At 35.8% G+C, this 15,889-nt stretch overlaps 1 protein-coding gene across 1 annotated transcript; it reads right to left on the bottom strand.

Moving 5' to 3' along the window:
• Window positions 1-3,257: 3,257 nt before the first annotated feature.
• On the bottom strand, window positions 3,258-15,570 carry LOC146904696 (uncharacterized). The gene has a single exon (XM_085723496.1). The coding sequence runs from the start codon at window positions 11,739-11,741 to the stop codon at window positions 10,251-10,253; it is 1,491 nt and encodes a 496-aa protein (XP_085579622.1). The 5' UTR covers window positions 11,742-15,570; the 3' UTR covers window positions 3,258-10,250.
• Window positions 15,571-15,889: the final 319 nt, after the last annotated feature.

Genomic DNA, 15,889 nt, shown 5'->3' on the forward strand with positions numbered 1-15,889 from the left:
CAATGGTGTAATTTTATCTTTGATCAAGACAACATGGTGTTGTAAATACAAAAGAAAAGAAAACAATGTGTACATGAAAAGAAAAAATAGAAAAAGAGGAAAAGAAAGAAAAATCCAAAAAGAGAATAAGTTGTCAAGATCAAAGTGTATCTCATGTGAACACCAAGGGTTTGTAATAATTGGTAGGGAAGATTGTGGACTTTAATGGTTGATACAAGGAATGTTCCTAGTTGTTAGGCTTTTTGATTTCAATTGCCCCACATATGACATTTCTTTTGTAGCCAAGCCAAGTTATAACCCTCAAAGACCTTTTGATCCATGTTTTTATGCCTTTTGAAATGATATTTGGATGGACACATAACTTGATTGGAATGTTAACTTGATTTCCGGATGTGTGTTCATAACCCTCACTTATTTGTTGTCAATTGTTTATCTACTTTCAAAGAAGTGTGTTAGGTGTGGTTCGTGAATATATGTATTATTGTTTTGAACTATTTGGCATGAGCTTTGTACATAGGACTCATCTCATATTAGTAGTAGAATTCTAAATTAGTTGGAAACTTAGCCTTGCACGCGCATTCATTTTGAATCATTCATCTGAGAAAGTTTTCAAAGCCTTTTGTACTTGTGTCTTGTCATTAACTTGTTTGATTTTCAATCCTTTGTTTGAGGATAATCAAAGAGTTAAGTTGGGGAGAGTGATAAGTGTCATAAAAGTGTTAAATTCATGTTATATTTTAAGCACATTTTGTTGCTTGCTTTGCAAGTAATTGAAGGAAAAGCCGAGAAATAAGCGTTAAATGCCTTATTACGCTTTACTTATCTTATTCTATCCTTTTGTGCAGTAATTAGCCTCAAGACACTGATCAAAGTCCAATTCATCATGAAAAAGTACAAAATGGTAAAAGCTGTCCAGCAAGCTTGAAGAAATGGCGCTAATAACGTGTTCTACGCTATTAGCGTGTTCAAAGAAGTGTCAAAGTCCAGAGAGATACGCTATTGGCGTATCTGGAGCTTAAAGAAATTTCGCTATTAGCGATTTTGGCGCTATTAGCGTAAGTTAGGCGGTTTGCTCAATTCAAGTGGCCCACTTGCTATTCTTGGAAGATATTATGTTAGATATTATTTAGATATTATGTTAGATATTATGTTAGATATTATTTAGATATTTTGGGCTTGATATATTATATATTATTAGAATTTCATTAGAGAGATATATAGTTCATATTAGTCTTAGTAACTTAGTTAGTTTTTCATAGCTTTTCTCTTAGTTTTCATTGTAATATCTTAGAGAGAAAATAGGGTAGATCATATGAAGTGAGAGTGATTTTGGAAGTTGGATCCTTATTCCTTTGTTGAGACATCACAAGTGTAATGGTTCCTTCCTTTTCAATCCATCCTTGCAAGGCTTCCATGATGATGTGTAGCTAAACACTCTTTGTTGGGATGAGAGGTACTTGATTCTTGCTAACATGTAATCTTTTGATCTTGCAAAATATGATTCTAGCAATTTATATTCAATATTGTTGTTATTCTTGTGTTAATGCTTTCAATGAGATTCAAGATGATTTGGACACAAACTCTTGAATCTAGAGCTAGAGTAGCAATATATCTTAGGTTATATCATTCTTGACAAGTTTGTTAATCTTGTGATAATCACCATAATCAAGAGTTAAATGCTTTCGGATACTTAATCAGGATGGACACGGTCGATTAGGTTATTCGATCGACTTTGTTATCGTTTAAGGGATTTGGACACGAATATTTAAACGATACCTTAGAATTAATTATATCGCTTTGGACACGAAGGATAGTTTAGAATTGATTGTGATAATGTTGTTTATAAAGCTAGAATTCGTATGGATCATTAGTTTACGTGTGACGCTTGGTTAAGGAACGCTACTCCTAACAAGTTTCAATCCTTATTAATCTCATCTTTTACTTTTTGCATTTAGTTAACATAGTTGTAAATTCAAACAAACAATCACCCTTTTTACTTAGAATGATATTTGATGTTGAAATATCCGTGATGTCGCACTAATCCCTGTGGAGACGATACAAATACTTATCTTGTTTTTGATGCAAAACTACTTCATCAAGTACCTATTAGGTACTATTATTAAAAAATAATAAAAAAGTGATGTGTCAATGTGGGACCCATTTAAGACCTCAAAGTTGAGGGTCTCCATTGTGGATGCTCTTATCAATTTCTTTTTGCCATAAATGCACTTTTGACCTCCAATCTTTATGATGTCAAGGTTTGCTTTCGATCAATTTTTAGGGTTTCAGATCTTGTATAATTCTCATCTAATTTCTAATTGTGTATATATCTGTGTACTGTGTTTTTTTGGGTTCGAATTTTTAATGAGTAAATGGGTGAGGTCGAGGCAAATTTTTCCTGAGTCTTATTCTCTTGTTGATTCATTGGTGCCGAAGAAGTTGAGATAATACTGCAAAATCAAGTTTCGCAAAGATAGGAGGTCAAAAATGCATTTATGATTTTTATAGTCTACTTTCCATTGTCACAGGAAATAAATGATACTCTTGTTTCACTATATATATATATATATATATATATATATATATATATATATATATATATATATATATATATATATATATATATATACACATATAGGGATTTGCTAGAACACACCCACTAGTTTTTATGTGGGAGTGTTTTAGCAAGCTACACCTTAAGGTGTATTTAACTACTTTTTAGTTATAACTTGCTAAAACACACCTTCTTAAAAATAAGTGGGTGTATCTTAGCAAATGCCTATAGGAGTTGCTAACATACACCCACTTATTTTTTAGAAGGTGTGTTTTAGCAACATTCACCTTAAGGTGTATTTAACAACTTTTTAGGTATATCTTTGCTAAAACACACCTTAATAAAAACTAGTGGGTGTATCCTAGCAAACCCCATATATATATATATATATATATATATATATATATATATATATATATATATATATATATATATATATATATGTAGACCAAGATTTTCGGGTGTCAAGCCATTGATTGGACTTGAACCTTCAATCTACCGGACTTGCTCGGTTTTATTCTTGGGAAGGGAAAAAGAGATTGAAAAACCCTTTTTGGATCCGGGGGTCGGTTACGATTCGGGAAGGTGTTAGGCACCCGCGTCGTTCACGGTACTCCGTGAGAACCTCTTTCTAACTTCATTTTTATTTGGAAATTTATTGTTTAAAGTTGTAGTGAAAGAATGGAGGGAGGAGAAGTTGGAGTTTTGATTATTTTTATTTGATTGATTTGAAAGGAATAAAGCCTCTGCCTACGTACCCTTAAAAGGGATCAAAACCACCGTAGTTCACTCTTATAAAAATATTTTTTGTGGGTTAGGTTGATTTTAATTTGATTTTGAAAATGATTTTGAGAAGGATTGCGAGACCTCAAGGTATAGAAGAATAAAATGGAAGTGAGGTTGTTTCATTTTATTTGAGAAATTTAGTCTAAGTTTAATTAAAGTTCAATTAGGAATTTGATTAAGAAAATAAAGGGAAAATCACTTGGATTTGGATCCAAGGTTTATTAAGAAAATAATTTGACTTTGGCTTATTTGATTTTTTTTGAGATGAAAATGATTTTTCTAACTAACGGAAAGCTAGCGTAATAGCGTGAAACATAAAGCGAGCGTAAAGCGGTAAATAAAGTGATATGGTGTCGGTGCAAGTGTCGGTGCTTGTGTTACCTACGTTATTACAAAAATTCCTAGATACATTCTATGGCCTCTTTGCCAAGCTACAGACCAATGAGAAAAAAATATACATCCATTTCCTAATTATACACACTAATATCATGGAATCTAAATAAATTGCAAGAAGAAAATGCATGAGATTATACTAGAAATAAAGCAATCATAATAAGATGATAAAAAACTTAAAGCATTGCATATGGATTATCAAAAAGAAAGCAAGATGTCAAGATGTTAAAGAAATGCATGAAGTAGAAATTGATATATTAAAGTAAAATTAACAAAAGATATTGTGGAGTAAAAACATTTAAAATGCATGAAATAAATTGCCTTTTAAAACATTAAAGCAAAATAAAAGTGATGGAGATTTAAAGTATTTCAAATGCTTGGAGCAAAGTCACAAAATAGGTTTAAAATGCATGAATTGATAAGATGATTTGAACACACCCAAAAATGCATGATGTAAATTCTTTCAAAAGCCTACATGAACTAAAAAAAGTAAGAATATGCATGAGATGAAAGTATTGTCTCTAACTGAATTAGATAACAAGCATGGGATAAAATTAGGACACTAAATAAGATGCATAGAACAAAGTTAAAACAACAAAGAAATAATATGCACGAAATGATTTTTGTTTAAAACCTATATATACCATAATGCATGTGATGATAAAAAGTGAATTTGATGAACAAAACCTATAACAGTACCATGCATGACATGCTAAACCATTTGAATCACAGAACATGGAAGCATGATTATTATTACTTTTTTAAACCAACACATGAAAGCGTAATTAAAACTATATAATAATGCATGGCATGAAAATTATTTGAATTAAAATGCATGTGATGATTTTTTTTTACAAAATGAGTATGCTAATTAAGATGTTAAATGAAAATGAATGGAAACAAAGAAATAAAAACGAAAGCGTGAACGAAGAAACAAGAAAATACAGGGGGTGCAGCAAGCAGTAACCAACACATTGAACTGATAAGCAAATTGGGCTCAGGGCCAAGAACAGACCGGTTCGGTTTTGAAAATGGAGCGGGTTTATACTTGAACCGGTTTACTGTGAGTTGGTACAAAAACAAGGATTTGATGATTTTGTTCATTTTAGACAAAGAATCCTCTCTCCAAAACAAACAAAATACGTTCTCTCTCTCTACACTCATTTCTGGAAAAACATTTGAACAAGATGAAGACACATCTTCAATCTTTCTCCGGTGCGGTGGCCGGTGGTGCACCACCGTACCGGAGTTTTCGAAACCCTTCTTTTTTTTGAAATTTTTATACCGTAAGCTTCTATTTCTTCTCCTCTATCCGAATTTACGCTTAAAATTTCCAAAAAGCATTTCTCCGACATTCTAGATCTACGAAAATATTTTACAAGCAAAACTTTTCACAAACACGTTTCTGAGCATACACACAAGCATAGATACGGTGCAGAACGAAGGAAGAAAAAAGGATGTAAACGAATGTTACCTCTTGTAGATCGGAAAAGCTTCACGGCAGAAAACTTCTAGACACTTTGTTGACTGTTGTACTCCGATATTGATTATGTTCCTTTGATTTCTTTATCCTTTACTGTTTGTGAATCCTGCTCGGCTTCCTCTCCTTGGTTCTGTTTGATTTAGCTCCTGTGAGGTCCGATTGTTGTTGTTGTACGTTGAAGCTTGGTCCATTTGTTTTCATTGCACTGTCACTGACTCAGATTAAACCTGTGTGTAGGCTGATGTTGAACTCAATTTTGTCATCACTGTTGAATTGTTAAAATCGATTTGAAAATAGTGATTGTGGCGAAATGGATTTGTGGTGTTAGTTTGAAAATAAATCAACTCTGTGTGATGAATTGAGAAATGAATACTGGATTACAGTTTGTAGTTTGTGTGATAATTGAGGATGGTAGTTGAATTTTATCATGTAGTGCTGGATTTAGAACTCGGTTGCTGGGTTTTGGTGAATGTTCATCATTGTATTCTTGAGGAAGTTTGAGAAGAAAGTGAGATCTGATCTTATTTCTGTGGCTGCCGCAAAAAAAAGTGTTAGTCTCTAGGTTTCAGTGCCAGCCCCCTTTCACCAATAATTGGGGGTCTATATATAGGGACCAACTAGGTTAAATGGAATGAATGGACAAAAGACAAGACTGCCCTTAATGAAACTTGGAGAGAAAGAAAATGCTTTGGATGTTTTTTGGTCCAATAACAATGTAACAAGTGGACTTAAGACAAAACAAATTGTTGATAAAAATAAAATAAAAATGACATTAAAAGCAAAAAGAATAAATAGTGTAAATGAAAATAAAATAGAATAGAATTGTAAAATAAAATAAAAGTGATAAAAGAGTAATAAAATTTAAAGCTGTCGAAACTTCGACTGAGACGACTAAGACTCGCGGTGTTTTTAAAACACGAACAAAACTTTTTAAACAGTTTAGTCATACGAACAAAAGGAATTTACCTAAAAAGGTTTATTTATCGAAGAAATGAATAAAAGACTTTAAAAGCACGCGTAAAAAATTAAAATGTCAAAAAATACAAATAAAGCGATTTCAACTAGATAAAGTGTGAAAAAAAATTTACTTGCAAGAGAAAAGACTTTAAATTATTAAACAACGACTGAAGAAATTTTAACCGGTTAAGGCGAAAAGAAGAGAAATTGAGCCGTTTTAAAATACGGACAAAAATAGGTAAAAACAGAGCAAAGTGGTCAAAATTTGGGGTATGACAGATGCCCCTATTTAAGTTTCTTCGTCACGAAGATTTGAAAGAAGACTTTTAAATCGATGGGTCGAAGAGACTTAAATACTTAAGTACACCAAATTTTGACCAGCTGAAAAGCTAAGAATGCGATGAATATAATGATATGAATGTATGTGATGCAAGTATGAATGCAAAGTTGACAAGAATAAACTGATAGGTATCACTGGGGAGATAAAGCCTGTCTATTACCAACTGCCGTGATAAAGACGAACATACGGAAGATAAAGCTTGAACGGAACATAAAGCTCAGACGGGAGATAAAGCTTGGACTGAAGATAAAGCTCAGATGGAAGATAAAGCTTGAGAAGGAAAATAAAGCTTGAGCCGGCAAATAAAGCTTGATACGGAAAATAAAGCTTAAGACGGAAAGTAAAGCTTGTCCATTACCGACAGCCCGTGGTAAGGACGAAAGTACAGAAGATAAAGCTTGTCTATATTGATTAGTATTGATAAAGTGATTATTGGATGGGATCTACCACTTGAACACAAATTGATTGGTGACATTTATGAATTAAAGGGGACGACATATTAAGGGAATGACAGGTAAACACAAGCTGTCCGTGGTTTGGGACTGACCTTTTGAAGCAAAATAAATGTTTGCGAGAATCCACTCGGCTTTTGATGAAGGGTTTGCGAGAATCCACTCGGCTTGTGATGAAAGGTTTGCGAGAATCCACTCGGCTTTTGATGAAAGGTTTGCGAGAATCCACTCGGCTTTTGATGAAAGGTTTGCGAGAATCCACTCGGCTTTTGATAAGAGGTTTGCGAGAATCCACTCGGCTTGTGATGAAAGGTTTGCGAGAATCCACTCGGCTTTTGACGAAATGTTTGCGAGAATCCACTCGGCTTGTGATGAAAGGTTTGCGAGAATCCACTCGGCTTTTGACGAAATGTTTGCGAGAATCCACTCGGCTTGTGATGAAAGGTTTGCGAGAATCCACTCGGCTTTTGACGAAATGTTTGCGAGAATCCACTCGGCTTTTGACGAAGGGTTTGCGAGAATCCACTCGGCTTTTGATGAACGGTTTGCGAGAATCTACTCGGCTTTTGATAAAAGTGTTTGCGAGAATCCACTCGGCTTTATAACAGTTTTGCGAGAATCCACTCGGCTTACAGTGAATGACATCCCTGGACCAGACACACTGGGGTAGACGCTTTTATGAGATACAGTTGAAATAAGACACGAGGTGGTAAATGCAATGATATTTGTCTGCATGCAATATGTGCATGAATGTTTATATGCATGAATACATGTATGAATGAATGTATGAGTACATGAATGTATGAATGTATGACTGTATATGACCGGTGAACTTGATGAAACAAAAGAGGATAGGTAAGATGAGAGATAGACAGACACCGCAGTACAAACACTCGGCAATCTTCATTGGGGATAACATTATTGGAGATGAGTTAAACACTGTCAGGGTAAAGCTCATACTCAGACCACTGGTGGGGGAACAACCCATATCCACACCACTGAAGGGAGAATGCCCCATAATCCAACCGTTTGGAGACAGAATGCCCCATAATCAAACCACTTGAGGGGAGAAAGCCCAATAATCAATCCTCTTGGGGAAACAGCTCATCAATCAACAATTTGGCAGAAGTCGCCATCTCTAAGGGATAAAATACATCAATCAAGCCACAGATGGGAGACACCGTCAATTAAACCATAGGCAGGAGTCGCCATTCATCAAATCACCGGCAAAAGTCGCCATTTCTCGGGATAAAACCCATCAATCAACCATTCTGGCAAAAGTCGCCACTCGTAAGCCAGCACAAAGTGCATTCTTTTCATTTGGCCCATTTGAACTGTGATACCTCTGTCTTTTATTCATTTTTTGTATTTTTCTTCTTTTTTTTTTTTTTTTGAAAATCCCTAACTTTTGCCTGGATCGCCCTTTCAGGTTTTCAATCCACCGGGAGTATATTTTTTTATATGCCCCTAATTTTTGCCTGGACCGCCCTTTCGGGTTTTCAGTCCACCGGGACGCTCATTTTTGGCTTAAGCCGCCCTTTCGGGTTTTCGACTTAGCGAGCTCTTCTTTTTTTTGTATTTTTTTCTCTCTTTTTTTTTTTTTTGACAGAGGTCATCGCACAGCACTTGTCCATAACTATCTTGCAGAGTTTAACTGTCCTTGGGTAGAATGTTGATGTATGTTTCTACTACTCATAAGTTCAAAGAAGATGTACCTGTTGTTTATGCTTTTCAAAAGACATTAAAAAAAAGATTTTTATTTTTTATTTTTTGCTTTAAGTATTCACATCAAAAATAGAAGAAAATTATGCAAACAGAATAAATGAGAATTTCAAATAAATAGGCACAGGCTCAAATTAGATGTAAAGGAGTGGTGACCTGCCAAAGGCGTGGTTCCACAGATTTTAAAAAGTTTGGAAAATGGTAATTATATTGGAAAAGGTACGTTGAACACAATAACCATTGTGCCCCCTAACAACTTTGAATTCCACTGTTCCGAGTCCTTGACCTGCAGATGCTTTATATCGGGAGTCCTTTGACAGTTAAGATGCCCCAGATGAATCATACTTGATTTGATGCAGTTACCTTGCCATAAATCGGAAGTCTTTTGACGACTGGAATGTCCCAAGTGAGTCATGTCCGACCAGATGCAGTTACTTTGTCATAATCCTTAACTTTTGCATAGGTCGCCCTTGCGGGTGTCAACCTATCAGGATAAACACATTTTTTTTTTTTTATCATTTTTTTTTTTTTTATGTCTCTAACTTTTGCATGGACCGCCCTTTCAGGTTTTCAATCCATCGAGACGCTCCTTTTTGCCTAAGCCGCTTTTTCCAGTTTGCGACTTATCGAGCTTTTTATTTTAACAAAGTATTTCTTGACTGCACTGGCATTCATAGGACACACAAGTTCATCACTATCCTTGGTAATTAGGCATACATTGCCCCTGGAATCAGGTAACACATTTTTTAGCACAAAGCCACTTTCTTGACTTTCACGGGGACGAGCCTTCTTTGTCAAATACTTGCTTTATCCTTTTGACATAACTGTACAGGGCACATTGCAATAACACTTATAAATTCAATCCAGCTTAGCTTTCATTGGAATTGCCGTTGACAAAACTTTGACCTCCATGTGGGGCACTGCTTTTATATTGTATATTGAGGGATGGTGGGGGGTTGCCCCTGTTAAAGTGTGCACTTGAAGTACAATATCCCTACAGGCAGATGGAAGCATCTCGTGCCAGTCTTTGTACATGAAAGTCCTCTTCTGGACAATCTTTCTTGATACTTGCAGCTTCGACGGCCAAAATGCCCCAGTAGGCAATATATCACATTTAGGAAACTTTCATCCTCCTTTTCTTCAGTTTCGAACACAGAGAACTCAAAGTCGAGAGAGAGCATAGGGTTAAAGTGTTCAACGAGTTTATTAATGCATGATTTGATTATTGATATAAACATTATGATTATGCAGGTATGTGAAAAAGAAAAAGAATTTTTTTGGTTTTTTGTATTACCATTTTTCCAGAAAAAGCTCAAAATAAAACAAAGTCGAGATCGAGGCGACCTTTTAATTAATGATGAAAATACATAAAGCAAAAAGCCCTAAACAAGTTCACTTCTGTCTCGGGTGGGACGAAAGGATTTTTTTTGAAAAACATAAAGCAACAAACAAACATATTAATTAAACAGATGAGTAATAGAAATAAACATCAGCAATGACCCAATTCCAGCTAAACATTCCATGCACCAAGATCCGATAGCGGATTAACTTGCATATTCAAATTCAAAACTCTTCAAAAGGTATGAGATTTTTCTGGATCAACTTCTGAACTATCTTCTGCAATGCACAACAGTGCTCAATATCATGACCGGGTGCCCCTTGATGGAAAGCACAAAAGAGGTCGGGTCTGTAACGGGCTGACAATTTTGCTGGCATTGGCAGAGGTGCCTTGGTATAGACCAAATTCCTTTCAAGCAACTTTGGAAGCAGCTCTGCATACTTCATGGGAATGGGATCGATCTGCTTCCTTGAAGTCCGTTGTCGAGGTTGTTGTTGATATTGTTGAAACTGGGGTTGATAACCCGAACTTTGCAGAGCATTTGTGACAGACATAACAGCGGCAACAGGGTGATAAGCCAGATACTGTTGTTGAGGTTGACTTTCTGCCACACTCATTTCCTGGTCTTCCTCTTCTGAACCATTAGTGGGAACAACTTCTTTGATCAAACATCCTTTTCGGACCCATTCTTCGATACGCATGCCCGCGGTCATCATATCCGCGAAATCGCCAGTTGCACTTGCAAGCATATGCTCAAAATAGAACGGATGCAGAGTTTCCAGGAAAATCTCGGTCAACTCTTTCTCTTCTAGACGTGGACGGACTTGTTCAGCTAAATCTCTCCAACGTTGGGCATAAGCTTTGAAGGATTCATTATCATTCTGAGTCATGGCCTGCAGTTCCTTTCTGTTTGGGGCCAAGTGCAAGTTGTAGTTATATCGCTGGATGAAAGCCTCACACAAATCACTGAAAGTTTTGATATCATCCTTGCTCAGACCCATGTACCATATCAATGCAGCACCAGTCAAACTATCTTGGAAACAGTGGATAAGGAGCTCATCATTGCCTACTTGAGCAGACATCTTTCTCACGTACATTATCAAATGAAGCTCAGGGCAAGTGTTCCCTTTGTATTTCTCAAAATCAGGGACCTTGAATTTGGGTGGTATCACGACATTAGGAACCAAGCAAAGATCATAAGCATTTTTCCCAAACAGTTCTTTCCCACGAAGAGCTTTTAATTCTAACTGTATTCTGTCGAACTTTTCTTCCAGTTCAGCTATCCGGTCGTATGCAACCACATTTTCAGAGTGATAGATTGGCCCAGGGCCCTGCTGAGTAGTATGAATCAAAGGAGCTGAGTAGGTCATAGCAGCTTGAGTGAACAAAGGGCCCGGTTGTGGGATATGCTTTGTCTGTTGCACAAAAGAAGTTTGACCCTTAGAGACACCAGGACGGAATACTTCAGCAGAACTTAAAGGTGTACTCCAGAGATAACCTTCCATCATAGCATGTTGAGGAGTACTAGCAAACACTGTTGAAATCGGAGTAGTGGTAGCAACCGTCTGAGCTTGAGTGCTGCCAACTGGAAGAGATAATGGCTGACTCTGTGCAACCGTCATCACAGATACCAAGTTCCTCAAAATCTCATTTTCGGCCCGGAGGGTTGTCACCTCTTCACGAAGCTTGTGGTTCTCTTGTTCAAGATGATCCATTCTGATTTGCTCGAGTGTTGTAGATGCGAGTAGACTGGTAGATTGACCTTTTGTAGAAAGAACCACAATATGAGACACGAACTGGAAACTATGAATGCAAATGATGCATGATATGTTTATGCAAAACTATACAATTTTTTTGTTATCGAAGGACTTGTCAGGGCAAATTGTAAACATTGCAAAGGAACATGGTTTCGTTTGAAAATTGTAAAGATATTGCAATAAGTTTCCTTTTCAAAAGGTAAGAACGAACCCAAAGAAGAAGTTCTTAACAAAAGCAAAAGCTTAGTTGAGATTTTTTTGAAGCTGTATTGCTTGGTGTTCATTCTTACAAGGTCCATACCTTTGATGTTTACAAAAAACTTGGCTAAATCCTTTGATAGTTTTTTGAATGGGAAAAAATGTTTATGGATGAATGCATGTATGCATGGTTATGCTAGAATACATAGAATACATGAGGGGTTAGATTCAAAATGTTGGAGGTGAGAGGTAACGCCATTTGGTAAGGACTATGGTTTAACTTGCACTTGTAACAAAGGTTCTACCAAGTTCCCAAATTACAACTACCCTCATGGACTTATCGGTGCGTAGGACTGCTCCTAGACCAACAGTATTCATAAGGAAGTCTAGTTTGAGTGTAGTATCGCGTGACGACTAAAGTCAAGACCGCTCTCGGTTTAGCCACCGCACTACGTCCTAGAAAGGCCAAGATGGGTTAAAGGTAATCTAAAGGTCCTCAACGCTTGATGGGTTTCAAAAATAATATCGCCAATCACGACTGCTCATGGTGACGTATATTTACTCTTGAACCCACGTTGAGTGGAGTTATATCACATGCACACATAGGCAGGACCGCTCCTGGTATGGCACTATGATCGTACTCCGTCCTATCTTAGGTTTCACTCAAGTCCGGGTGTAGGACTTCTTTTCTCACCCCTCACATAACAAAGTAAAATATATACAAAATAGTAAAGCATAAATAAAGGAAGAAAGGTGGGCTTAACCCGCGTAGGATCCCCAGTGAAGTCGCCATTTTGTAGACCAAGATTTTCGGGTGTCAAGCCATTGATTGGACTTGAACCTTCAATCTACCGGACTTGCTCGGTTTTATTCTTGGGAAGGGAAAAAGAGATTGAAAAACCCTTTTTGGATCCGGGGGTCGGTTACGATTCGGGAAGGTGTTAGGCACCCGCGTCGTTCACGGTACTCCGTGAGAACCTCTTTCTAACTTCATTTTTATTTGGAAATTTATTGTTTAAAGTTGTAGTGAAAGAATGGAGGGAGGAGAAGTTGGAGTTTTGATTATTTTTATTTGATTGATTTGAAAGGAATAAAGCCTCTGCCTACGTACCCTTAAAAGGGATCAAAACCACCGTAGTTCACTCTTATAAAAATATTTTTTGTGGGTTAGGTTGATTTTAATTTGATTTTGAAAATGATTTTGAGAAGGATTGCGAGACCTCAAGGTATAGAAGAATAAAATGGAAGTGAGGTTGTTTCATTTTATTTGAGAAATTTAGTCTAAGTTTAATTAAAGTTCAATTAGGAATTTGATTAAGAAAATAAAGGGAAAATCACTTGGATTTGGATCCAAGGTTTATTAAGAAAATAATTTGACTTTGGCTTATTTGATTTTTTTTGAGATGAAAATGATTTTTCTAACTAACGGAAAGCTAGCGTAATAGCGTGAAACATAAAGCGAGCGTAAAGCGGTAAATAAAGTGATATGGTGTCGGTGCAAGTGTCGGTGCTTGTGTTACCTACGTTATTACAAAAATTCCTAGATACATTCTATGGCCTCTTTGCCAAGCTACAGACCAATGAGAAAAAAATATACATCCATTTCCTAATTATACACACTAATATCATGGAATCTAAATAAATTGCAAGAAGAAAATGCATGAGATTATACTAGAAATAAAGCAATCATAATAAGATGATAAAAAACTTAAAGCATTGCATATGGATTATCAAAAAGAAAGCAAGATGTCAAGATGTTAAAGAAATGCATGAAGTAGAAATTGATATATTAAAGTAAAATTAACAAAAGATATTGTGGAGTAAAAACATTTAAAATGCATGAAATAAATTGCCTTTTAAAACATTAAAGCAAAATAAAAGTGATGGAGATTTAAAGTATTTCAAATGCTTGGAGCAAAGTCACAAAATAGGTTTAAAATGCATGAATTGATAAGATGATTTGAACACACCCAAAAATGCATGATGTAAATTCTTTCAAAAGCCTACATGAACTAAAAAAAGTAAGAATATGCATGAGATGAAAGTATTGTCTCTAACTGAATTAGATAACAAGCATGGGATAAAATTAGGACACTAAATAAGATGCATAGAACAAAGTTAAAACAACAAAGAAATAATATGCACGAAATGATTTTTGTTTAAAACCTATATATACCATAATGCATGTGATGATAAAAAGTGAATTTGATGAACAAAACCTATAACAGTACCATGCATGACATGCTAAACCATTTGAATCACAGAACATGGAAGCATGATTATTATTACTTTTTTAAACCAACACATGAAAGCGTAATTAAAACTATATAATAATGCATGGCATGAAAATTATTTGAATTAAAATGCATGTGATGATTTTTTTTTACAAAATGAGTATGCTAATTAAGATGTTAAATGAAAATGAATGGAAACAAAGAAATAAAAACGAAAGCGTGAACGAAGAAACAAGAAAATACAGGGGGTGCAGCAAGCAGTAACCAACACATTGAACTGATAAGCAAATTGGGCTCAGGGCCAAGAACAGACCGGTTCGGTTTTGAAAATGGAGCGGGTTTATACTTGAACCGGTTTACTGTGAGTTGGTACAAAAACAAGGATTTGATGATTTTGTTCATTTTAGACAAAGAATCCTCTCTCCAAAACAAACAAAATACGTTCTCTCTCTCTACACTCATTTCTGGAAAAACATTTGAACAAGATGAAGACACATCTTCAATCTTTCTCCGGTGCGGTGGCCGGTGGTGCACCACCGTACCGGAGTTTTCGAAACCCTTCTTTTTTTTGAAATTTTTATACCGTAAGCTTCTATTTCTTCTCCTCTATCCGAATTTACGCTTAAAATTTCCAAAAAGCATTTCTCCAACATTCTAGATCTACGAAAATATTTTACAAGCAAAACTTTTCACAAACACGTTTCTGAGCATACACACAAGCATAGATACGGTGCAGAACGAAGGAAGAAAAAAGGATGTAAACGAATGTTACCTCTTGTAGATCGGAAAAGCTTCACGGCAGAAAACTTCTAGACACTTTGTTGACTGTTGTACTCCGATATTGATTATGTTCCTTTGATTTCTTTATCCTTTACTGTTTGTGAATCCTGCTCGGCTTCCTCTCCTTGGTTCTGTTTGATTTAGCTCCTGTGAGGTCCGATTGTTGTTGTTGTACGTTGAAGCTTGGTCCATTTGTTTTCATTGCACTGTCACTGACTCAGATTAAACCTGTGTGTAGGCTGATGTTGAACTCAATTTTGTCATCACTGTTGAATTGTTAAAATCGATTCGAAAATAGTGATTGTGGCGAAATGGATTTGTGGTGTTAGTTTGAAAATAAATCAACTCTGTGTGATGAATTGAGAAATGAATACTGGATTACAGTTTGTAGTTTGTGTGATAATTGAGGATGGTAGTTGAATTTTATCATGTAGTGCTGGATTTAGAACTCGGTTGCTGGGTTTTGGTGAATGTTCATCATTGTATTCTTGAGGAAGTTTGAGAAGAAAGTGAGATCTGATCTTATTTCTGTGGCTGCCGCAAAAAAAAGTGTTAGTCTCTAGGTTTCAGTGCCAGCCCCCTTTCACCAATAATTGGGGGTCTATATATAGGGACCAACTAGGTTAAATGGAATGAATGGACAAAAGACAAGACTGCCCTTAATGAAACTTGGAGAGAAAGAAAATGCTTTGGATGTTTTTTGGTCCAATAACAATGTAACAAGTGGACTTAAGACAAAACAAATTGTTGATAAAAATAAAATAAAAATGACATTAAAAGCAAAAAGAATAAATAGTGTAAATGAAAATAAAATAGAATAGAATTGTAAAATAAAATAAAAGTGATAAAAGAGTAATAAAATTTAAAGCTGTCGAAACTTCGACTGAGACGACT

Source organism: Medicago sativa, chromosome 7 (genome assembly GCF_051527215.1).
Source record: "Medicago sativa cultivar Bolivia chromosome 7, Bolivia_mono, whole genome shotgun sequence".
Lineage (NCBI taxonomy): Eukaryota > Viridiplantae > Streptophyta > Magnoliopsida > Fabales > Fabaceae > Medicago > Medicago sativa.